At 34.7% G+C, this 25,941-nt stretch overlaps 1 protein-coding gene across 2 annotated transcripts in view; it reads right to left on the reverse strand.

Annotated features, from left to right (window-relative positions):
• The window catches only part of Tmeff2 (transmembrane protein with EGF like and two follistatin like domains 2), a 242,901-nt gene that overhangs the window by 203,095 nt on the left and 13,865 nt on the right, over window positions 1-25,941 (reverse strand). For both annotated transcript variants that reach the window (XM_047547711.1, XM_047547710.1), the window contains exon 4: window positions 24,216-24,242. In XM_047547711.1, the coding sequence (XP_047403667.1) occupies window positions 24,216-24,242 (27 nt within the window). The remainder of the gene's footprint in view (window positions 1-24,215; window positions 24,243-25,941) is intronic.

The raw sequence follows: 25,941 nt of genomic DNA on the forward strand, positions 1-25,941 counted from the left end.
CGGTCTGATGTTTTAACCCTAAAAAATAAGGCCTAACATTTGTTTCCACAGAAAATTTTCTAAGATTTTGAGATATTTCTCCTTAACATAGCACAGAAGAACTGGAACTGGAGTCTAGACATCAAAGCTGTTATTTATTACTCATTTTATATGATTTATAGCATTATGCAGTAATGCTTTTGAACATAAGAAACATTAAAATACAGTGGAATGTTTGGGAAAGGAACAAGATATAGAGCTTTCAGTATTACTGACTTGACCTATTCATTCAACAAGGCATCTATTGAATACTTAATCTGAGTCAGGTATTTAGGTTGGCACTGGAGATCTAGTGGTATCTTCAATCTTATTTCATTCATTAATTCATACCTTCTTAAATTAAAATAAATATCTTTTTATCAAAATGTTAATTATAAGTAATATTTCATGGGTGTTCATACATACCAGGCACTATTCTAGGTACTACGTGTACATTAACACATTTACTCCTCAAGAGAGTTCTAAAAAGCGGAAGTGTTTTTACAAGTGAGAAAATTAAGGCACAGAGGACAGAATTCACTTGCCTAATGTTCCAGTTAGGAAGTGGAAGCACCAGAATTCAAACCTCCGAGCTTAGGTCCTCAACCCTATTGCCTACCCAGGTCACAAATTGCTCTGCAAAAAATTTGGTAGTCTTGACTACTTTTATTGATTAAAAAGTTAAATACCTTGGTACCTTGTTGTTAAGTAGCAGGTTTCTGTTTATAAACTGGTTTTGTCACACCAGTAACAAATCTTACATATTCCAGAAATATGCAGGCCATGAGAGTTCTTAAAAATAAACATGTACATCACAGTTCTTAAATCTGATTCTGAATTTGGCAGTTATAAAACAATCACACTTGAAGTGTTCTCTCACCTCTAAACCAGCACATACCATAACTATAGAATTAAATGTTCTTTATTTCACAGAGTACACAGAACTCTCAGACCATGCATTGGGATCCCTGGAAATATTAGTCCAGACTGTTCATTTTGGAGATAAGGAATGAAGGTTGAATGTTGTTAACTTATTTCCCTAAGGTCACACTTGAGAGTCTTGTCTCACTTAGAGATTTTATAATATTCCCATTTGTTCTTTAACCTAATTTGTAGATTAATGGACCAAGATGCAGTTTATATAGGAGGCTGTAGATAAGATAGTTATGAAATTCTTTCCCTGACAACCTCTAGGATATTGAATATGAATATTATGGTATAGGGAGGTTACTGTCAACCTTCCCTTCCTGACGCTTGGGAGGATTTAATGATTGAATTAAAATTTCTTCAGAGCAGAGTATTCAAACCTGAAGATAGCATGAATAAAGCCTGACTAAGGGAAAACACCAGCACAGTATAAGCCATTAACTTTGGTGTTAAACATGTCCATGTTTGAATCTGAATTTTGTCTCTGGGTAACCTGGAAATTTTGGACACCTTTTTTTTTTTTCTCTGAATCTCAATTTTTCCTTTATAAAGTAGGGAGAGTAAGGCCTACTACTTAAATTGTTGCATATTTTAAATAATATAATACATTAAAACTTAATTAAAAGCATGCAAAACATGAGTTTCTGTGACTTCTGTGATTTTCTTAATTATTTTGACTGAAAGGGAAATAATTGTCACTGGAAATAGAAATCACTCTGATACTTCATTTTTTACTTCTAAACTTATTTATAGCACTGATTCCTCCTGTTCCCATTCTCTCAAATTTTAGTAAAAGTACACCTGAAGAGCCAACTTGAATTTTATTTCTGATCATGGCAAACAAGAAAGATAAAATCTTTGATAACAGGAAGTCTTTTAAGTGTAAGAAAAATCCTTCATTGTCTGACTAAAAATAACTTTTCTTTTTTAGCATTCTCTGTATTCTTTCTTTCCTTGCATTTTTACATTCCAGTCATGCCAAACCATCTGTTGTTCCCTGAAAATGCCATGCTGTTCCACACCGCCTTGTCTTTTTATGTCACTTCCTCTGTCTCAAACGGCCTTTCCCTTCTTGTTCATTTGCCAAACTCTTCCTTGCTTCCTTGCAATAGTGGTGAGTTCCTTAAAGGCAAGATCCATGCCCCACTGATCTCTGACTCTGTGGCATTTAGAGTATGAGTACCATGCAAAGGTTTCTTACATGAAGGAAGGAAGCAGATGATCAGGCAGAGTGAAGTCATTATGGTCAATTTCATAATAATACAAGAAAATTTATTTCTGCAGTTGTACCCTGGTTCTTTAAGAAAGACTGAAACATTGACTTAAAAATACATTGAATGATGACATTATTTTTCAAGCATGATTATAGTGTCATGAAGGATTAAATTTGAAGACCAACTTGTTATGATTTGGATTTAGAAATGTCCCCAGGAAAGCTCACATTTTGAAAGCATGATCCCGTGCAGGAAGGCTCAGAGGTGGGGCTTTTAGGCCATGATGAGAGCTGTTTGATGGGCTAATAATTTGAATGAATGACTAGGTGTTAACTGTAGGCAGGTAGGACATGGTTGTAGGAAATAGATCACTGGGGTGTGCCCTTAGGGATTATATCTCATCCTGGCTCCTCTTTCACTCTCTCTGCTTCCCAGCTGTCATGAGCTGAGCAGCTTTCTCTGCCAAGACCTTCCAACGTGATGCCCTGCTGCATCTCAGTCCTAGAACAATCAAGACAGCTGACTATAAACTGAAACCTCTGAAAGCATGAGTCAACATAAATTTTTCCACCTCCAAGTTGTTCTAGTCAGGTATCTTGGTCACAGCAATGAAAAACTAATGCACAACCCTTATTTGAATACAAACTTTTGAGGTAGCTCCTCCATTATTTCAGATGTCAAGAAGTTTGTAAATCTAGATTTATTACTTTTAATGTGAAAACTAGACATATCTGATACTTACCAATTACTTTAGCCATCAATAATGTACATAACCTAACACATACTTGGAAGTTACAAATATATTTTTAAATGATATCCTATAATATTTATCAGAAGATAATACAATCAAATCCATTTTAAACATTTTATGTTGGAATATCAAAACCCATAGTAATTGTCCCTGTTACACCAACATTAAGGAAAATCAGCATTTATCTTATTTTCTTTCTCTATCATAGTTGCTTGAGCCTAGGATTCATTACTTCACATTTTAGTATCTCAAGAACCTATGAGAGACTCCAAACTAAGCATTCAAGGTACAAATAAATCCTCGTCTAGAGCTAAAAAAAAAAAAAAAAAAAAAAAAAATTATCAAGTGCACTCACAGAATAATCCATTGAAATCAGGAATAAAAATAATTTTGGGTTATCTTGTTGTTAACAAGAAATGTTTACCATGTGAACATAAAAACGGAGCATATTTGAAAATCATAAAAATGTGAAAATATTCAAAACCTAAGGTTTACTTCATAGCCCATCTCCTTTCTAATGCTCCTCCTACTGACTACCCTAGGAGCAACCTTTTCTGAATGACTACACATCACATCTTTTGGTTTGATGATCTTGTGTGTACGTGTTTCCACAATCCCAAAAGAGTATAAACTTCAACAGGTTATTTTATAGAAATTATTTTCTAACCTCACTGTGTTATAAATATAGTAGGTACATAATAAATATTTGGTGACTCTTATTGTTAACAAATACCAAATAGGGAATTGCAACCACAACAATGGAGACCATTTGGGACAACGACTATTTGCAGTTAAGGGAAACCCAGAGGCCAGAGCATGTGCAAGAAGGAACAGAGCAGACAGTACTGTCAGGGGACTCAAGACAGAAGGATAGCATTAGGGACTAATTTTTCATTTGAAAAATAGATTGTCTCCTGTTCCCCAGGCAGTCTGCTGCTGAGGGTGGATGAGCTACAGTAACCAGATTGGTTCATTAAAATATGGTTCCTTTAGTTCAACATGACTCATCTTCATGATGAAGCTGTGATTCTAGGAACTGCATGTGCTAGTTTTGCTATTCTCATGACACCTGAAAGAATAACATAAAAATTTTTAATAACTTCATATTCAGTTGACTATCACTGTATAGCTCAACCCCTGTATGGACCTGACATCTAATAAAATTTGGTAATACAAACCACTCTCACAGCATTCCCTTTGAGCAATGGCCTACCCTAGCTGCTTGGTACTAAAAGCTTGTGGATTTATTTCAAGGAAATGTTCTAGGTAATTTAACAGTCCCTCCCCATCCTTCGATGTCTCCACCTCACTGCCCTGCCTTCGCTGCTGTGTTAACATGATTATATTTGCTTTGTTCCATGTCTATATTCCCAGAACCTGAACAAGTGCCTGATACACAAAACATTGAATTAATGAATCCAAGTCATTTTCCCGATCAATTTTTGGAGACCTGAAAGTCTGAACCAGGGACTTGAACTTCTATTTGCCTAAGACCAGGGCTAATGAGAAGTCAGAGGTACAGTAAGAATTACTGGGTCAGCACTACCTTCAACAATGGCAAAGACAGACTTTATGGTTGCCAGAGGCTTAGTAGTCAGAGATTTTCCATTGTTATCTTACTGTCTGGAAAAAGAGTGAGTTCATTCAAACTGTTCTCTAAAATATTAAGAGCCTTGGGCCTCTGAGGTGGAGCAAGTATGTGTGTGTTTTAGGAGTGGAGGTCAAGGGAGGTGGAACTGAGGGAGTTATTTGATAGATTTCACAAAGAGCTTGGTTTCAAAGTTACTGTTGAGCCTGAAATATGAGTTCTTGGGTAAATGCTATTAATGGTGTGAATCACCATTTGGCTTCACTCACATGCTGCATACTTTGTTGGATATATTCTTGTAGCATCTATATTGTAATATCTAATCTAGCAATAGAGGCCTAAAATACCATATTTTATAAGAATTGTTGAAACATCCATTAAGCTCTATTAGATAACTTGGCTTCTGGCAAAAGAAACTGCCTGGGAGACAAAAATATATTAAAAATATTCATTAATAAAAGAACCAGCACAGCAACAATTTGCCTACAGAACCACAAAACAACAGTAACAACAAAGCAATTGGAAAGCGAGCCAAATATCTGAATAATATAACTCATCGGCCTAAATTTCTGTGGAGCTGGAACTTACACAATATAGGAAACCTTCCTTATGGAAAAAAAAAAAAAAAAAGATAATGTTACAAAAGTGCAATTATGTATAGAGGCCTGGAAAGAGCCTGGCCAAGGGGGGGGGGCTCTGAAGTAGAAGTCACACGCTTTCCAGGACATAATAACCTCATTACATTGCCATGGTCAGTGTACTCATGAAGGGTACAGAATAGTCTTTTAGTTAAATCCAAGACAGGAAAGATAAACCACATGGGAAGAGAAATGTGAGAAGAATAGAGGAAGAAGCATTTGCAGCAACAATAATGCCACAACAATTAAATACTGGAGTGGGAACAGTAGGCAAAAGTTAGAAAAGAAGGAAGAGTTTATTGAAGAAAGATAGGAGAAAAGGGATTTGCCCTATGGGAAAGAAAGAGCTATTTAAATCTGAGAATCCAGTCGAGGGCCATCACTCTGTCATGCTAAAGCCTTATCAACCATAGGACAGCTATTTTATTGCTAGAAAATTGCTAGACAATTGTGGAGCTCACCCTGAGGAAACAGAGTAAATGCCCAGAAACATTCTACCATCTTTCAGTCTCCTCTCTTCACTTCACCTTACGTTCTTCTCCCCTCTTTCTGTCCCACTTCCACACCAGTGTTCCAAACAGATTTAACCTCTGAAGCAGCACATTGATTTGGATGAAAGTTCTATGACACAAGTGATTTCATAATTCGTATCTGTCCAAGTACAGGCATCCTGCACTTTCAAATTCAAAGAGTTTCAAAATTGTTAGACATAAAGTGAGCAATTAGTCAGTTGGCCTGAGTCAAGAATGATTGAAAGTCAGGCACGTGTACCAGTTGGAGACAACTGTGTCCTTTCCTTCTGATGAAGAAAGCAGACTTTGAAGCTCTCCTTTCCCAGCATACTAAACTTCAAGTTGCCTAGATCCTGAGCTTCTTGCAGGCAGAGATGAGCTTTGTTTCTCTTCTTTTTGAAATCCCTGGTCTCTCACTTGGTGCTTGACATTAGATGGGTGCTCAATAGAGTGCAAGAAATGAGCAAGGAGAGGATGTGTTAGCCCTTTCTCATTTCCTGCAGACATAGTAAATGCTAAGAGGCTAGAAAAGTATAATGCCGTATGATGAGATGCTTGATGTCTACTGTATTAGAGATCACAAAATTACAGATGGTATTGTGAAGTGTGTTTAGTCAAAGAAGAATCATAATACCCAGGAACAGGAAAAAGAAGTATTAGAACAACTCAGGCTCTGTTTCCTTACTGATTTTGATAAAAGTTAGCTAATCATGATCCTGGTGACTTGTGGCCACACTTGATGCCAATTTAGGGAGAAAGATAAATGACTCAAAAGCAAAATGACCTGAGACATTTATGAGAAAAATAAGTTCAACTTCATGTCTATTGCCACTCACATCAGCACCTGCCTTTGTTTATATTGACATATAATCATAAAACAAACACATAAACCAGGTTCTTTGTCTACTATTTAGGGAGGAAAGTCATTTGACAATACATCTCAACAAAGAAATCTTTTAATAAGTTTTAAAGCCTTCGTATTTCAATTGTCTGAAAACTTCACCTCCGGTATGCAGATTCATTAATCAAAGTCACTTAAACACTTAATGTACTCAAGATTTATAACTTCAGAAAATTTGAACTTTTCAACCAGAGGAAATAACTTTTATTCCAACCTATAATCTCTGTTGGCTTTAGAATTAAAATAGCTCCACCCTTAAGAACACAAGCCCACAAAATTCCTTTTCTCCAACCCATAAAATAGGCATGATATGAGCTCCCCCTACTGGTACAACACTATTCCCACTGCAGGAATCCAGCAAAAATATAGCTTCTGTGAATAGCACTATAAAAAGAAAAAAAAAAAAAAAAAATGCAATTTAGTATTAAAAAGAGGAAAAGCTAAACAAGTGTTTAAAAACTGAACAAAAAGCCAAAACAAAGCAGAAGATCAACTCTTCTCCCTCTAAAGCAATCTCTGTGGAAAAAAAGAATGCAAAAGACTTGTTTACAAATACTTGAGAGCACCTGTTTAATCCCACCCAATATTAGACAGAGTATACTAAAGAGCTGTCACTCAAGAATGATCTTAGGTCCTCATTCACATTCATACATAACAACCAGAAGATCTTAATTGTAGTGATGTTTACATATTTATAACAGATTTCTCCCCTTAATAGCATATGTGGAAAGCTACAGGCTTTAGAAAAATAAAATAAATTGTAGCACCATGGAAGCTGAATAAAGTCTGAAGGTCTTGGGGTTTTCTGCATTGGAAGTGATTTCTATGTTGCTATATGAACTGAAAAACTGAAGGTGGAAGTCATAAGTTTTATATTTCAAGCCACTCAATTAATTGTCTCCAGAGCAGAAAATCCAATGTGAGAGAATCAATGACGAATGTTAGGTAAAGTGCTACTGTGGGGACATTCACACTGACAAAGCAGGGGAAAAGCTGCAAAGGTGTTGCTGGTGATAGGCTGTTACAGAAAAAATATAATGAAAGAAATAGAACTCCTACTCTTTGAGTCAGCAGAAGGGAGCTGTTTCATGATATTTGCTATATTTGTAAGGCTGCAATTTGATTATATCTGATTCTGTTATCACAATCTGTTACATATCCTACATAGAATATAAATACATAAAACCATTTAAAGGCCACATTATAGAACATTCTATTTTTATATTTTACCTTTTACTGCCACACCAGTGACGATGCTTAAATCATATACATTTGAAATGGTAAATGAAAAACAAAAACATCAATGTATATACATAGGCATTATTGAAAAGCCACCAACTGAAAATGTCAAAAGAACATCAGACTGCCTCCCTCTTGAAAGTCCAAGAAAATCACCTTACATGAATAGAACGGACTCAGTGCATGGGCTTTGGTTTTATAAATAATGCTTTTTATGAAAAATGTTTGCATTTTAAAAGTAAACATACGTGTTCAATAGTGTTAAATGTTATTTGAGAATTTGAGACCTGCAAGAGGATTCTGATCTTTTTTTTTCCTTCTCTTTTCCATATACTTCTTATTTACACATGGAACATTTTCATTGACACCAATGTCGCTAGAGAAAGAAATAGAAAAGAATTTGAGCAGACTTGAACCACAACAGATTGGACATCTTCCCACCACCTACACTACCTCCATTCTAGTTAGGTCAGGATCATCTTCTCCTGTTTGAATGTAATATTCATGGGTTGAACCTACAATTAATTCTCCACACACATGCCAGGGAAAACTTCAAAAACTATAAGCCAGATAATATGACTGCTATTCAATTCTTCCTATGACACTGTGAACAAAGTGCAAATGTATTGCTTCTCTGCTCTCATATAACATTTTCCCACTTTATCACTGTTGTGTGTTGGTCTTCTCTCCATTTCTAGATTTCATGAAGGTATTGCTTAGGGCCTTGGTACTTATTCTTCCCTTTGCTCTGAATGCCCTGCCTCTGTGTCTTCATCCCCTTGTTCCTTCTTATAATGAAGGCTTCAGTAAATATCTCATTGTTATGGCACCAGCTTTACTGTCTTAAAAGAAATCATTCTCTGAAATATTTTGGCTTATGTTTATTTTCATCTAAAACAGTCAACACAAGTATAATGATATTAGCTCATGTTACCACCAATAAAATATAATATAGCAATAAATAGTATTGTCAATGAATAGTAGTAGAGTGAACACTTTAAATAAAAAATGTGTGTGTGTGTGTGTGTGTGTGTGTGTGTGCGCGCGTGCACTTGTGCACACAGGAAACTAGTAAGCCAAAGTCACATGGCACAAATGGAAAGCATAAAAGTTTCTATGATTAGTGCAAAATTTCCACTTAAAAATATTTCATTCTCAGGTTGGGATGTGGCTCAGTGGTGGAATGCTTGCCTAGCATGTGTGAGGCACTAAATTCAATTCTCAGCACTACATGTTAATAAATGAATAAAAATAAAGGTCTGTCAACAATTAAAAATATATAATACTTTACTCTCAATCATGCTAATAAATGTTTAATATATTTTAATACAAAAAGTGATTTTAAATCACTGACTTTAAACTATATGCCAGATAATGCATGAAACAACAGAAAATAAAAGGGAAATTTTGGAGTTCCAGGAGCATGCATCTAACACCTGGCTTTTTCACTAATACTACATGTTACTAACTCTTGTTACACAAGTAACAATTTTTGTGTCTCTTGTTTTCTTCATGGGAAAATGAGCATGATACACTTTTTCTTGAAGAGTTATAGCAAGTATTAATATATGGCTATAAAATACGTGATATACAGCAGGTCCTCATTAATTTCTTAATAAAAACAGCATAAACTCTATGGACTTCAGTGATTCACACACACACACACACACACACACACACACACACACACACAGAGGCAGTGATGGGTCTTTATCAGTGTTTTCATAATTGCCTAATTTTGAAAGCAACACACCTAAAATTAATATACTATTTGAGGCACTTTTCCATCTACTCGTTATCCTCACCCAATAACCTTAGGGAGTAGCAGGCAACTATTGTATTTTACTTTCATGTAGTCTTGTCCCAGAGGTACAAAAATTAGAGAGTTTATCCGAAGGAACGCTTCCTCAGCATTATTAGTAGATACTGTGTGCTAGAAATGTCAGAAACAGTTCTTTGTAATTCTCAGCTATCTAGAACTGAAAACTACTTAAGAAAAGTTAGAAAAATATCTCTGAATTTAGAAAAATTTAAGTCTTGGCTGAAACAAATGCATTTTTTGGAAGACTATTCAGTGTAACAGAGCCCCTTTCATAATTCCATTTGGCCAATTGTTTGGTGTTCACTGAAACGGGTTTTGTCATTTCTGGTTGTTTTGCTGGTGATGGAAGAGACACCTGTATCTTGTTTGTGATACAGTGGGATGTGTAGATGGGTCCAACCAGATGGAGGTTTTAAACGATGATTAAAAGATAAAAAATTTTAAAAAAAATCCAAAGTTTGAATGGAACTAAGTGGTTTCAAATCTGATTTCCCCCCTTTCCCAGACACTGAAATTGTTTGTGTTCCCCTCTATGCATATAATTGTCTTACTCTGCTCCTTTCTGGTATTTTCCCTAAAGAGAGGGACTGGAAGAGAATGGCTTGTATGTCTCTGTCTTTATGAGAACAGCCTCAAAGCTCAATACCACTTTCTGCTTTGAAACTCATATACACTGCCCAACATGTACTCAAGACCCAGTTATCGCGTTCCCTCTGGCCGCAGAGAGAGACAAGACAAACGTCTGAAGCTTTGGAAGTTTATTATGCACAGTCCCTCTCCTACACTTCTCTTACTCCCAGCTTCCGTGCACTCCCAGCTTCTCTTCTCTCAGCTTCTTCTCTCAGCTTCTTCTCTCAGCTTCTTCTCTCAGCTTCTTCTCTCAGCTTCTGCGCACTCCCAGCTTCTTCCGCCCTCAGCTTCTTCCGCCCCCAGCTTCTTCCACTCTCAGCTTCTTCTTACTCCCAGCTTCCGCGCCCTCCCAGCTTCAGCTTCTCCCGCTCTCAGCTTCTTCCGCTCTCAGCTTCTTTCGCCCCCAGCTTCTTTCGCCCCCTTACTCTCCTACCCACCAGGCTTATATACACTTCAACCAATCGGGGGGGGGGGGCACACGAGGTAAACCGCGGACAGCTGCAAGCATAGAATAGGTACAGGAGGGGGGCATACTCTAATCACATCGTTAACTAGCCAATCATTGGAATTCGCTGGTTGTTTACTGTATAGCTGGCCGCTTTTGGCTCAGCGTCAGGCGCCATCTTGACCGTGCCCAAGGCTGGGGGCCCTGGAAACCCCGACACCCATCCAGAAATATATGGTAGCAAATGAAAAAAAAAAAAAAAAAATTTAGAATACAGACCTTTCAAGAACTTTCCTCCTGACAGATTACCTTTCTATACAAATTCCCAAAATGATGTGCAGTACGACAGACACACATTTGTGAAAGAGACTGTGAAAGGAGAATTCCTTCAAAGTGATGAAAATAATTTCCAAAGTAATTATTTTAAGCTTCAGGCTTGAGGTTCTAAGTAGATTTAGTCTTGGATATAAGTATAAAGTCAAGCAGCTACTCGAGGGCGGGGGGGACTCCTGTCTCCATGTGCCCTGCAAGGCAGGGCAATAGAGAGGGACCTCTGATGAGCCAGGGGTCAGAAGACAAATGCATGGAGTTGGGACAGAGTTTCCCACACTGCATAGATAGAATAGGTTCTTAATTCCTTTGATTTTCAATATCATCATTTAAGAAGAAAAGCTTCTTGTTCAGGTCTCCTTTAAAAACACTGTGTAAACAAAATCTAGTATGCTTTTACTGCAAGACTTTTCAGTTGTACTTATGACTTAAGTGACCAATCATGCTTTTTTCCAGGATTGAAGTTTCCTGAAACTTTTAGAGATAAAACTGGGAAAATCCCAGGGATATTACAGCTAGCTGCTAATTATATATGACTCTGCAAAAGAAGTCAAAAGATGCCACATTTCTCAACCTCATTTATCTGTGTACACCACGGCAGAGCAGCATCTTGAGGTCTTCAAATTCCATAGGACACATTTTTAAAAGTGCTAGAGTACAGAAAGTTTGTCTAGATCTCCCCATGAGCAATATGAACACTGATTTCAACCTTCATCTTGTCTGGCAAGAAAAGTAGTTTTCCAATCAAGTATCCACTGGCAGCAGTGAAATGCTATTTTAGATGGCTGGAGTTGGGAAGAAAACCTACATCTGGAACACACTTTCTTTCCTTCTCAAAGCATATGTGTGGCAGGTATAGAAACAATCAATTCTGTAAGTATGTTCCACATGTGTTAACATGAAAAGAAATTTAGAGTTGGAATATATAAAATCAATATGGCATACACAAGTCTGAAGCTACTTAAAATTCCACCTCTTTTGTTCCAACTTGATCATTGTAATTCTTCTACATCATGTGAACATCACTGCTTTCTCCTCCTTCTGACATTTCACATTGGACAGTCTTGCCCTCTCTCACCAGGCAGTCCTACTGTCTTCTTTCTCCAAACTCTCCTTTTTGTCCTCACAACTATCTTTTATATCTGAGTGCAGCATTGCAACAGTGCTCCAGATTCACTTGTCGGGGAAAACAGATAAGCTAGAAGAGCATGAGGAAGGGGCAAGGGATCCTATTTGAACTTGGCAGAGAAATAGAATCATTTTGCTGATTACTCAAGAGTTGACATCTATAATGACATTTCCTATTCCCATTCTAAGTTTCAGGTCCTAGTTATCAACTGGGGGAAGTAGAACAATCGTCTCTATTTTCACATATGCATGGATTAATTGCATTCACTGTAACTGACATCACCGCCCTTCCAGTTCATTCATTCATTCTTTAATTTAATAATATTCAGCAAGAACCTACTCTATGCCAGGCCCACTTCTATGAAACTCTGCTGTTTGAGTCTTTACTTTTAGTCTTCGGACAGTGGTGTGACTTACTTTAATATCACTTGCTCTAGAATCTCCATGACATCATGTAGAAGTGCCATTTTCCTCCTCCATAGATTTGCATATTTCGTAAATTAAAGATGAAGCTCAAAGAGTTCTACTCTTTTGTGTCACTATCCTATGATAAGAGTCTTTCTAGATGTGAGGAAGTAATATGAGTGTTTCATTTTTCAAGTTATATTATTTGGTGGATAAAGCATATTTATGTGGAATAATCACTGTAATTCCCTAAAAACCCAGAAAAGACAGGATCCCTCCACACACTCTGGTTCAATGTCAAATTAAATGAAGGCATCAAATAGATTTCCAAATGATTCTATTCTCTGGCCAAAGCCATTTGGTGTTTTAATAAGTAATTTGGATGTGGAATAAAGTATTCACATAGGGTAAAATTACCTCAATTACCTACAAACTAACTAGAATCCTAAAATAACTTCAATTTTTTTTCTGCACACCACTTTTAGGATAATGGAGTAGATCACAAATGAACAAATTGATATATTGATATCAGATGCTATGTACTTTTAAAATAAAGGGAATGAAAAAAAAAAGAAGAAGAAGTTTCAGACTAAGCTTGCAATGTATTTTTTTTACAAGGCTGCTTCTTGGGTTTTCTTGACATTTTTTAGACCCTGAATATGAAAAAACAGTGCTTATTTTTGAGGCTGGTTTAGGTTTGTGGGTATCATCTTCTTGCCTCATTTTCAGTGAAATGGATCATATTCTTACTTTGTTATTGTCATTGCTTTTTAGTCCTCTTCCATAAAGTTAAAATAATTTTATAGTCATGTTAGTACACTAAACATTTCACATATTCAATTTTATGTTAGAATTTCAAATAATTGAAACTGCAACATGCAAATGTGAATGGGAACATTTAGAAATTTAGGCACACTTTTTTTTGTTGTTTGTTTTTAGTGTTAATGCACTGGTTCAGCTGAACAAATATTTAATGAACTCCTTCATACACTAGATCTTTTTTTGTGATATACAAGTAATAATACTAACAAGTCCCGGATACATATACAGATTATTTCAATGAATCAGATTGATGGTGTACAAAGAATTGATGAGAGATATTTAGTCCAATAAGAGGACTGAAAAAAATCATCCTGAAGAATATGATCACCAATTTAGTCTTGAAGGATGAACAATTTTTAGACAAACACATGAGAAAAATTTCAGTAAGAGGGAAGAGCATTAGCAAAGCACAGAGGTGTGAAATCAATGGATGATTTTCTCAATGATGTATGCTCAGCACAAGAGTGCACCTGAGGGTCAAGACTGAGATGTAGAAGGTCCATGGTGAGGATGGAGAGGCAGGAACTGAATCAGTTCCAGAGGTCATTGTCTCTTCTACTGGGAAGACCAACTTTTATCCTAAGGTTGATAGCCATTTGGGGGTTGTAAGCTAAGGAATGGCATGTTTACATAAGTATTTTATATAAACAATTCTGGCTGTGCAAATGCAAAAGTTTTAGGAAGCAAGACTAGAAGCAAGCAGACTTATTAAGAGGCTGTTTTTCCTAAAGCAATACCCAAGAAATATCTAGGGGCTGAAATAAGAGATTGCAGAGGGTCTTAAGATATAGATCTGAGAACCATTCACAATGCAAAATCCACAAAATGTGCTAATTTATAGGATTCAACTTGCTTTAAAACTCTGCCACATTCTGTTTCAAAGCAGATCTCAGCATAAGGGAGCTCTCCTCATGAAAAGCCATGGGAGTTTCCTGAATCAATGCCTGGATATGGTTGGACAGCCTGGACTTCAAGTGTAGTGTGAGCATGAGTTTCCAGAATATAACGATTTAATATCATCCCACTATTTAAGATGCAGTAAAATAACTCTACTACTAATTCTTTTCCTTAAATGCCAGCTGTGTTTCTCTTTAATTATATTTAAAAATAACATCTACTTTCAAAGATAACCACATTCAAGCTGCTATTATGGTTGTCTTTTGAGTAACTGAACAAAATCCCTAGCATTGTAAAACTCTCCATTCCTTAAGGATTAGCTCTCAAACTACATCATGAGGCTTGAGAGGGCCAGAAAAGACGACACTATGTAACTCCACATGTCCTTTCACCATGTTGCCACCACTGCCACTTAGATCATTGTGTCAGAAATTCTATGTGCCAAAGGTCATGTTTTTCTGTGAATGTCACAGTCTCTGGAGAGGACAGTTAGTTCATCTGGAATGATTCCTGATCTATCTAAATGCTTACAAGAGCATGTAAAATCTCTTAGTGCAGTCAGGACCAAATATGTGCAGAGTACACCATTTTGTGTAGATGCAATTATAAAGATGAGTTCCCTCTCTAACTGACTCTACTACTATGATTTTTTGTGCTGTGGCCTTCACCAAGAGAAGGAACTGATAGAACAGCACCCCATTAGCCAAACCATAGGGAAAAGGAATCACAGCACGGCTAGAAAATGAGAGAAAATGGGGGGAAAGAGAAGTTTATAAGAAATAGTATTTAATTAGGAATGGATCCAGTTTAAATATTCATCTGCAGAACAGGCTCTTGAAAGCATCAGACCAACCTTATTTAAAGTTCAGTAAATCCCCTTTTTATTCTTCTCAGAGAAGGATCTGTACCAAATACACAATTAAAAGATGCTTCAGAACCAGTTTACTAACTGACAAGCACTGGAATAATTCTTTTGGTTTAACTCATCGAGCTAGGATGCTAACATTATTTAAACATATTGTTTTCTATTTACTCCTGGATTTTCTTAAAATTCCAAAGCTATAACAAGTGTGTAATTTACCAGAGAAAATGAAATTGCTCTTTGTTAAGTACACATTAGAAATCATACACTACAATATGTATTGTACATTTAATTCAGTAAAAAAGCTATATTTTCAAGTCCAAATTTGAAACCAATTCAATGCAATTTGGCATGCACTGCTGCATGCCGAGGCATTCTTATGCATTAAACACAGTCTGAAAACAACAGAAATTTTCTGCTTGCTTAAAAATATCAAGAGAAGTATATTTTATAAAACCTCCAGTACAAAAATACCTTAAGAGATATAGTTGTGGATTTAACTACAGCAACATCTAGGATATTTATTCAATAAAGACTTGTAGACAACATCACTCATGTGAGTAGATGACTGGTATGTCTAACACACACAGGGAGTCCACTAGAGAACATGCCACAGACTCCTGAAACTCAACAAGCAGAGAACAAAAATAAAAAAATTTTTTTAATTGTAGAAGTTTCCTCACTTCCTCACAGCTTCAGTATAGTGCGTCATCAAAACAGCAGCCAAGGTGATCTTTCAAAATCACAAGCTCCATCACGACATTCCTCTGTGCTCCAGACCCCCAGAAGGGCTTCCAGTTCACTCAAAGGCAGAGCCACTCCCTGTGGGAGAGTCTGCAGGGTCACTCCCCCACCTTTCCTCATCTTCAACCAAGTACCTCCTCACTCACATTAGTCCAATGAACATACTTGATCTTCTTGGATTAACTCTAATATGCACCTACTTTGGAGCTTCTGCCATCTATAGATCTCTCTGCTGGAATGTCCCCCATTTACTTCAGGATTTGTTTTCCTCTCCCTTTTTTTATCTTTCTCCAGACTTTCCTGATCATACCCAAAACACTGACACCCCTCCCTTCCCTTATCCCACTATTTCCCTCCTGCATAGCACTCACTACCATCTGACAGTCTATCTTCTTTGTTTTTGTGTTTACCATTTGTGTCCCTTCACAAGGAATAAGCTCTATAAAGGTAGGGTCTTTGTTTGGTCTGCTTTGTATTTTATAGGTCTTCATGGGGGCTGTGATTTCACGTCCACATCTCTCTCTTTTCGCAGATGCTAGGAGTGTTGCACTGAGCTCACAGCTGAGTGCCTCTTCAGGTCAAGTCCGTACTGAGGAGAGCCATCTGGCCTGACACACTCTCCCTTTTGGGGGTTGCCCAAGGAATGGTGATCAATGGGGTATGTAAGGCCCAGACACATCATCTCAATTGGGCAGAACCCATAAGGACCATCCACCTTGAAAACTCCATGTAGGTGGTGCTCTGGCTTTTTTAACTGCACCAATAAAAATTCTCCTCTTCCTAATTCACAAATATAATTCCTAAGAGCATCCATCAGTATACTTCACATAAAAAAATTTCAACTTTAAAGTACTTACTGATAAATCCCAACAGAGTCACAAATATAGAAAATGAAGTAACCTGTCTGGGGTCACATGGCTAATTAAGTGGCAAGCCAGGATTGAAATCCACAGAATCTAAAGTTCCAGAGATTGTGCTTTGAACTACTGCCTCCTATTGCTACTCAGATGATTGTTACATGTCTACACAAACAAACACGTGTGTGCATGTGTGTGAGTGTGTGACAGGGTCCTGCTGCATTGTCCAGACTGGCCTTGATTTTCTGGGCTCAAGCAATCCTCCTGCCCAACTCACAGTTAGCTGGGGTTACAAGTGTGCACTATCAGGCCTGGCTTATACTATATATATTTTTTATATAAGTGTAAACTGTATCAAACGCCTTAGAGTAAATACAGCAGGAGAAGAAGGGAATTAGGGATGGGGAAACAAGGGTGGGGGTAATGAAAGAAGAGATGGCAATCATTATATGTTATGAACTAAGAAGAAAGACTAACTTAACAGATGATAACCTAAGCCCACAGTGTTTGAATACTACACTGAACAGAACAGATGATTTCAGAAGTAAAAATTAGAGTGGGAAAGGGATAAGAAGGAAGCATTCAATTTTTTTTTTCATATGATTCTTGGTAGAAAGTACAATTTATATAAACCACAGAATCTGAGGTCTGATGTAGTCACTGCAAACAGCTACTACAAGAGGCAGGATAACTTTGAAGTTTCCTTCCTTCTTGAAATTTCAGGACTAAGTTAGTTACCATATTTGCCATTGGGACTGTGGGTAAGATACTCATCCTTTCTGATCTTTTTGATCTTCATCCAGGGGTTATTGTTGTGATTAAATAAATTAGGTATTATCTATTAGGTATTATCTATTAGATATCCTTCAAACATTTAATAAATCATAGGGTATTTTAAACAATTATACATGCTCACAGATTTACCCAATTCATATTCTAATATTGAACAGAACTATAGTATGATTTTTCCATTTATTTTAAAGGAATCTCCTTCTAAAAATCTCAGATACACATAGAAATACTTTGTCATCCTTAGAGCCCTGAGAGAAATTCTTCCTTGTGATATACAAAATCACACCCATATCAGGTTTCCTATTGGGACAATACTGTAGTTTTAAGAATAATTATTTACTATTTTCAAATTGTTAACATTATTCCTCCTTTCTTGTCTATCTTCTGTAACTTACGTTTCTCTGGATACATTTGTTCCAAAGTGTATATAAAACATATGATTTTACTTTCCTTCAAGGTTTCAGAGCTAGATGTCTCCTTTTAGTACTAAAAACTGTATTGGACTCATAGAGCTATTATTATCCTAGCATCAATATTTTAAATCATGGACTTAAAATTACTATTTAAATATTCAAAATTCTAATTAAACTGTTCATAGAAATTATATGCTTAGATTAAATGGGAATCAAAGGCAAGGAGTAAGATGAATTCTTATAATTTCTTCTTTAATTTTTGAAGTTCAAAGTTGCTTGCAGTTGTTTATTATGATCATCTTTACTATAAATAAATACTGTTTTGTTTACTGATAAAAAGGAAATGAATCTCCAAGGAGGTGAAGAGTAAAAATCTTTTAGCTAGCCCTAAAGCCAATTAAAAATCTAGGATGTGAATCTCTGGATTCATAATCCAAAGCCATTTCTATAATACTACACATAATGATTAAATTTCTTTGTCTAATTTTTAAAAAGGCATATGGACAACTCAGACAAAAATTTGTAGCATCCATTTCGCTTTCCCAAACAATTTCTAGAAATCCAGAAAACTATTACTGCTCTATTGGAGAAACAATTCTTATTTGTAAAATGGTATTCGTGTGTGAAATAAACTACCATACAGGCAGGCTAATAATAAAGGTTCCCTTCTCCTCCCTTTTCACTTTCCATCATTCTCACTTTGTCTCCCTCCTTCTGTTTGCTTCTTATATTTTCCCAACATTAATATCCATTACATGTTCCTCATCCATTCTACTTCTATGTTATTACTCCATTTTGGTACTGTTCCTCTTTGAAGTAAAGAGAAAGCAAGATAGATCCCAACCTATGAAAAGCCAAGATAAGATTTCAGTTGAGGTTTAGGTGGCTACAAGCTCATCTTCATGCAGAACAGCAGCTCTCAGGTATAGCACAGCAAGAGGAGTTTCTGCTTTCTATCTGTTATGGATTGCTTGGAAGACTCTCAGACCCTGCATGCTTGGTGGAATTTTTTTCTTGAATCAGCATTACGGTTGGAGTTCTTACAATTGATTTCTATTAGACTTTGGCTGTAATGTAAACCCAATGGGGAGAGGGGGATATGACCAGGCTTTTTGTATTTGCTAGAGTCTGACTGTGACATAAAGTGGGGAAGGTACAAAGGCTGATCAGGACAGGGAATGAGTACAGCAACATGGAAGAAAAAAATTACTTATTATTTATCTTTATATAAGATTATTTTATGGGATGAATATTCTGTTCCTTGGTATTTACAGTGTTTTTAACATTTTATTTCTGCAGGGGGTTATTTTCTTCTCATAATTAGAATCATAATTTTCCCACTGTGTGCTGGAAAGAGAATTTATATGTAATCTCCCTGAGTGTACAGAACTCTGATCATATTTATCATTGCAGTTCCAGGAATTTTGTCATAGGGCCCAGGTTCTATTACACTTGTTCAAGTCAACTAAATTCCTGAATATAATCAAACTTCACAGGAAGGAGATTTTTTAAAAAAGGATTTCTAAATTCTCAAACTTCTTACAAATCTGTCAGTTTTTAGCAGTCCACATAATCAGAAAGAGCAGCTTAAGATTTGTAATTTGTTGCAATGTCATCCTTTCTTGTTATATCTGCAGTGTACATAAATGTTTTAATTATGGACATCTTGAGTAATAAGACAATTTACAAAGAAAAATTTTCATTAATTAAAAATAATGTGTCAGGCTGGGGTTGTAGCTCAGGGCAGAGTGCTCTTCTAGCACATGCAAGGCACTGGGTTCGATTCTCAGCACTGCATATAAATAAATAAAAGATTCATTGTCAACTTAAATATATATTATATATATATGTATATATATATACATATATATACATATATATATAAAGGAGAGGCAAGTATTAAAGACTTTAAAAAATAATAAGTCAACTGACTTTCTAACAATTGTTATCATAATAATTACATGATTCAATCATGTGAAAATAAGACTTTCTTTATAAAAGTAATAGAATAATTTGACTTGTTGTATACAGTTGACATCAGTCTATTAAAGACTTTTTGTAGACCTGTGTAACTATATAAGTGGTTTTAAAAGTCCATGCTCCCCTGCTCCCTTTTACCTCATGAAATAAAACTATACTCAGTGGAATTATTCTGTGTCTTAAATACATTTTACATTTATAATCATTATCATACCACCTCCTACATTAGTAAAATTTAATTGGGATTCTGTCATATGTACAGGAGGATAGTATGTTTACAATTACTATAATGATTGAAATACGGTTTTCATTTTACTGGACTTAATTTTAATTTTCTGTGAATCTAGTGAAAATCTAAGCAATTCCAAAACATTTTGAAAAGAGAATGGAAAATAATTATAAACTTGTCTTTAAAATATGACTAAATATAAGGGAGAAAAACATGGGTTAAAAACAATCCTTGAACCACCTACACACCCTTGGATTTTGAGAGGAGGCATCTTTAATACTTTTTCTTCCTTCAGTATTTGTTGCTTAAGGAAGTTTGTGGGTAGATAAGAGGTTATTATCCCTCCTACACACCCGATTTCTTATTTACAACATTAAATCTCCATATATATAAGTACTTCAAACACTAATCCTTTTTGTTCACTTTCTAAAACTCTTTGGAATTGGGTTGAAATATTACTTTCCCAATGAACTCTTTATGATTAATTATCATTTATCCTGTTTTTTTTAAGTGTGAGTTTATCCAAAAAGGATACCTAAGGTATCCTAAGAAATATTTTTTCTTTGAAAACAGAATTCCATAAACTGCAAGTCTTAGGTTGAAAATTAATAATGCAGTTATTTCTTATATTACAAGTTTTCTGAAATGCCAGAAGAGCATAGTCTCTGAAATGGAAAAAGTTAGTCTTTAATATTTGTATGCAGTGTTTGCTTTTTATTAGTCTGCAAATTACCCTTATGAATGAATGCACATCTGTAGATCAAGTCGGAGACACAGTAAACATGTTTTACTAATAAAGTTAACCAGTTGAAAATTTCGTCTGAATGAACAGATCAATAGTTAAAGATTTTTAAACTCCTATAAAATGCACTCAAACAAGTTAACATAAATTTTATGAAACCTTTATATCCCTTTTATTTGCAATTAAATTGTTCCCTCAAATGCAATAAATGACGGATATGCACTTGTGCAAAAGGCGAGGCTTACAAATTATTTTAAAAATAATCAAGTCTAATCTTCATTGCTAACACAATATATATTCATTTAAAAATATAGTACAATCAAAACAAGTAAAACGATATATTTTAAAATAATTTCGGAATTGGGATGTTTAATAATGTGATTTATACTAGTCACACATAATAAAACGTTTTTCAAATAAATTTGTTCATTTCACTATTCAGATCAATGCACTCCATTTGGACATTATGTTAAATTTTTGTTAAAATAAGAAATTGGAAAAATAATCATTAACCTTCCAAAATGCTTGCAAAGATGACCCAATTATTAACTAAACATATTATTGAGAATATATTCTACAGACACCAACCAGTTAGAACAATCTCTAGCTACAGTTGTTAAATAAGTCAAATTATCAGGTTATTTAATCACTCCAGGGTAATTCAAAAGAAACTGATTCTGGACCCTCTGATGCCTTGGTCGTGGATACTATATCCAAATACAGAGGCAAATCTATTCTCTGTACAGCAGAAGTAGCAAGTCAAATATATATGTATATTTGTATATATTTCAATCCCTGGTACCAAATATATATATATATATATATATATATATATATATATATATATATTTTTTTTTTTTTTTTGGTACCAGGGATTAAAATCAGAGGCACTCAACCACTGAGCCACATTCCCCACCCTTTTTTTGTATTTTTTTAGAGACTGGGTCTCACTTAATTACTTAGCACCTTACTGTTTCTGAGACTCGCTTTGAACTTGCAATCCTCCTGCCTCAGCCTCCTGAGCCACTGGTATTAAAGGTATGTGCCACCATGCCTGGCTCAAATGTATTTTATGTACAACTCATAGGTTATGTGACTTGAACTTTTGTATACCACTCTAATTCTAGTTATTAAGACACTTAGAATCTTGCAATTTTAAATACAATTAAATAAAATTAAAACCATTAGTATTCCAGAGCACAGATTAGGGGAAAAAAGCAAGTTGGTCAAAAAACAAAAATCATTTAACTCTAAGAATTACTAAATTTACCATTACTAAAATTTTCAGAATACTAATTATTCATAAGATTCAACTCAGAATGAAATGGTTTAAACTCTAGTTTTTTTCTAACCTAAACATCTCTTAAGAAATTGTTGTTTCTTTTTTATTCTAAGTTACTATAAATCATCTGTAATTGAAAGGAATAGGAAAAATAAAAAGGAAAAGAAAACAGAAAGAAAAGTGGCTTCCAAATGATGTATCATCCATATGTTATGAAGGAAGTTATAAATGTCATACTCATGAGATTAAAATTATTTCCTGAAAAATTCAGCCTTACTCAGATCACAAGACAACATAATGAACCAAAGATTTCAATATAAAATGCAACAAGGAAGAGTAAATTTGACTTCAATTTCATTTGCATGTACTAATAACAGTGAATGAAATCTAAAACCTAGTATCTGAAACAGAAACCATATCCTATCATTTAAAAACAAGAAGAAATGATGCATGATGTGATAGGAGACTCAATTTAACAGGAAGGGAAATAAGACATCCTGTATTCTGTGGATTTTTTTTTAAGATGCTACAAAATGAACAGGATTTGTTAGAGGAATAGTGGAACAGTTCAATCTCAACACAATATCTGCCAAATGAGATAGTCTACACATAAAACTAAATGGCTGGAAGGTATACAGAACTCTGCATAGAAATTACTTCCTTACAAAAGCAACATTTTAAAAATTAAATGATTTCTTAATATTCCACTGATGAAACATCTACTGGAGGAAATGCCTTTTTTTTTCTTTTCTTTTTCTTTAATATTTAATTTGTTATTTAAGCTCATCTTTCAAAGCCTCTAAGGAAGCTTTCTCCAGAAAGCATATTAATCAACCAGACTGGGGCTGGGGTCAACTTAATTTCTTGAAGTAGAGAAATACTGACCAAAACTCAAGTGACTGTCCAGTGTCATATGATGCTGAAATATAGTCCATGCTTGAGTCTTGACTCTTGTTCAGTTTTAATCTTTATGGGAAAAATATATGTTCCAATATGCTATTCGAATTGTGTTTCCTAGACATAGTTTATTTGAACAGGCAAAGCATTTTGCTAATAAATTACATGAGGCAACTTGATAAATCTTCAAAGTTTCTCAAACTAAATAACTGTGCATTAAAGATTTTCTTTTCCTAAACCATGGTCTTCTTTTACTTATCTTTTCATCAAACTATGCATTTAAAACATAAGTCAGAATCATACATTTAATTATTTTATAAAACTTGAGAAGTGCTTGAGATGTTTGTACTTTTTTCAATACTTTGCTATTAATCTTGAAATTATATCTAGGTTTTTGTTTTGTTTTGTGCACATAAAAATGGAATTTCACTTGGACTTCATTTGGAAAAGCACTTGAAACATTTAGAATGAGTTTATACTAGAATCTTCAATTGTTTCTAAGTATATTGGCTCCAACTTTTAAAGTTTCCACCTTTCTCTTATATATTCCCATAAACAAAACTAAATAATGAAAATATGTATCTTATTTTTGTGGAAAAGAACTACATTTTCATGTAATCTAGAAAGCTAAGATAATATTTTATTTTCATTGGTTCAAATTTTTTTGACATTTTTTACTATTATGAATGAAAATTCCTTTAATTTCAAACTGCAAATTTGATAATTAACACCTTGACTACATGATAGTTATGTGCATATAAATATTAGTACCTGGGCACTGAAGGAAGCATTATGTACTTTTAGAATGCAAATTTAAATGATTTCCTCATAAATCTTCCTGTTCTGACAAATATTCATGGAAGCTTCTGTTAGGAAGCTTTGGCATTCTGAGTCCCTGTCTCAAGGGGAGTTCACTCACACTCAAGCAAATGAACAAGAAAGATGAAATGGAGATAGTGTATGATTGACAAATAGACTAATTTGCACGGTATGTACATTTTCTTAGCAAGGAGGATGATTTTTGTTTTCTCTTTTCCTAAAACAAAAAATGTAAATTTGTCTTGGACATCTGTTATAGAATATACATAAGAAAATATCCATGATAATATTCAACTGAGTTTTTAAATATAGAAAAATAGCAACTTCCTACCTCCATCTCCAGATCCTGATCCTGCATCTGCAAGGAGAAAAAAAAAAAAAAAAAAAAAAAAAAAAAAAAAACCAGAGTTTATAGTCACTGGAAAAAACATATTTAAAAATTAGACATTTTAAAGTTTAAGTTTACTTTCTTAATTTAAGTCTGTAATATCATTGTGAAAATTAATGAAAATCTGATAATGTATAGTCACATCAATTTGTCAATTTATACTAACATAATGCATAAAATAAATTTCCTCTCACTTTTGTTTTAAACTTTATGAAAAAAAATTATCCATTTTTAGGAAAATTCCCAAACTTAACTATGCGAAATCCTTCATATTTTTATTTTAATCAGACTGTATTTGGAAACTTTAACAACAAAAAAATTAAAAATGATAATGGTTTTAACAATAAGGTTTTTAAAGCTAAACACTCCAAAAAACAATAAGTTTTTAAAAGCTAAACATATGGCAAATAAACTCATAGTTAAGGCTTATATTATTGCAAATTTTGTGTGACCAAAGAGAAAGCATTTAAAGATAAACCTTTTTATACAATTGATAATGTTTAACAAATACCACAATTGTTGATGCTTCTATCTGCAACTAAATTGTTTTTTGTTTTTGAAATAGAGAAGTAAACTTAACACACATCTTTGTGTTTAAAATTGGATATATATTAAGTGATGCTGGAAGAAAAAATATCACCCCCTGCTTCCGAATTCCTCCTTCTCTACTTCTCTCCCCTCTCTTCCACAAGACTATAACTGACCAAAGTTGTCTATTTTCTGGGAACTCAGAACACAAGTTTTCTAGTTTGAGTCAAAACCACCAAGTTCCCAGCTGCTTTTACTTGTCACATGTAGACATCATCTTCCCTCTGCTTCTCACCTTCTTTGTAGTCTAAATATATTTAATTTTGTATTTGTAAAGTTAGTAATAGGAGTATGATTAACCTTGAAATCCTCTGTCTAATGCACCACTATCCCACATTGAAATCTCAATCGGGGTTCAAGGCTTATATCCAATGTCATTCCTATGAATTTTTATTTGATGTTTTCATTAGATGGAAAAAAACTCTACTTCTATTTGTCTGCCTCCATGACATTTTTATTAACAGATACTACACAGAAAGTAGCAAGGTATATGAAAAATCCAAAGGCGGCTGACAAATATGGAAGAATGGATGCCTCCCCAACAGTCCTCCATATTGCGGCATGAACACTACCCTGAAGGAGCAGCAGTGAAATTGTTAGACTTGGTGGAGACTCATGCTAAGTAAATTCACAGGTTCTAACACCGTATTACATCAAAATGTTGTTTCATTATACATTCGCTAATGTGACGGTATATGTCTTTGCTTACAGGCAAGCTAATTTGTAAAAAACCATTTGTAATAAAAATACCTCTTGTAAATATAGGACCATACAAATACTTAAGCATGTTTAGATGGTTTAATGATAACAGATCAAGAAAAGCTGATACATTTATCTCCATCATTGGAGAATATTCTTGCCAAATGGACTGATAATCATAAGTCACAGTATCATTTCTTTTGGACAAATAGATGCTCAAATGGTCAGTACTTACTGCATTTCCTTTTAGTGTTCTTTCACAGATAAAATTTATTGACTTTATTTGAATTAATTTAAAAATGTATTTCCCTATTATTTGTATTCATCAAGAACTAAATCACAAGTTATAGTATTATAGTGCTAATACATCTACCTATATTTA

This window comes from Sciurus carolinensis, chromosome 3 (assembly GCF_902686445.1).
Source record: "Sciurus carolinensis chromosome 3, mSciCar1.2, whole genome shotgun sequence".
NCBI lineage: Eukaryota > Metazoa > Chordata > Mammalia > Rodentia > Sciuridae > Sciurus > Sciurus carolinensis.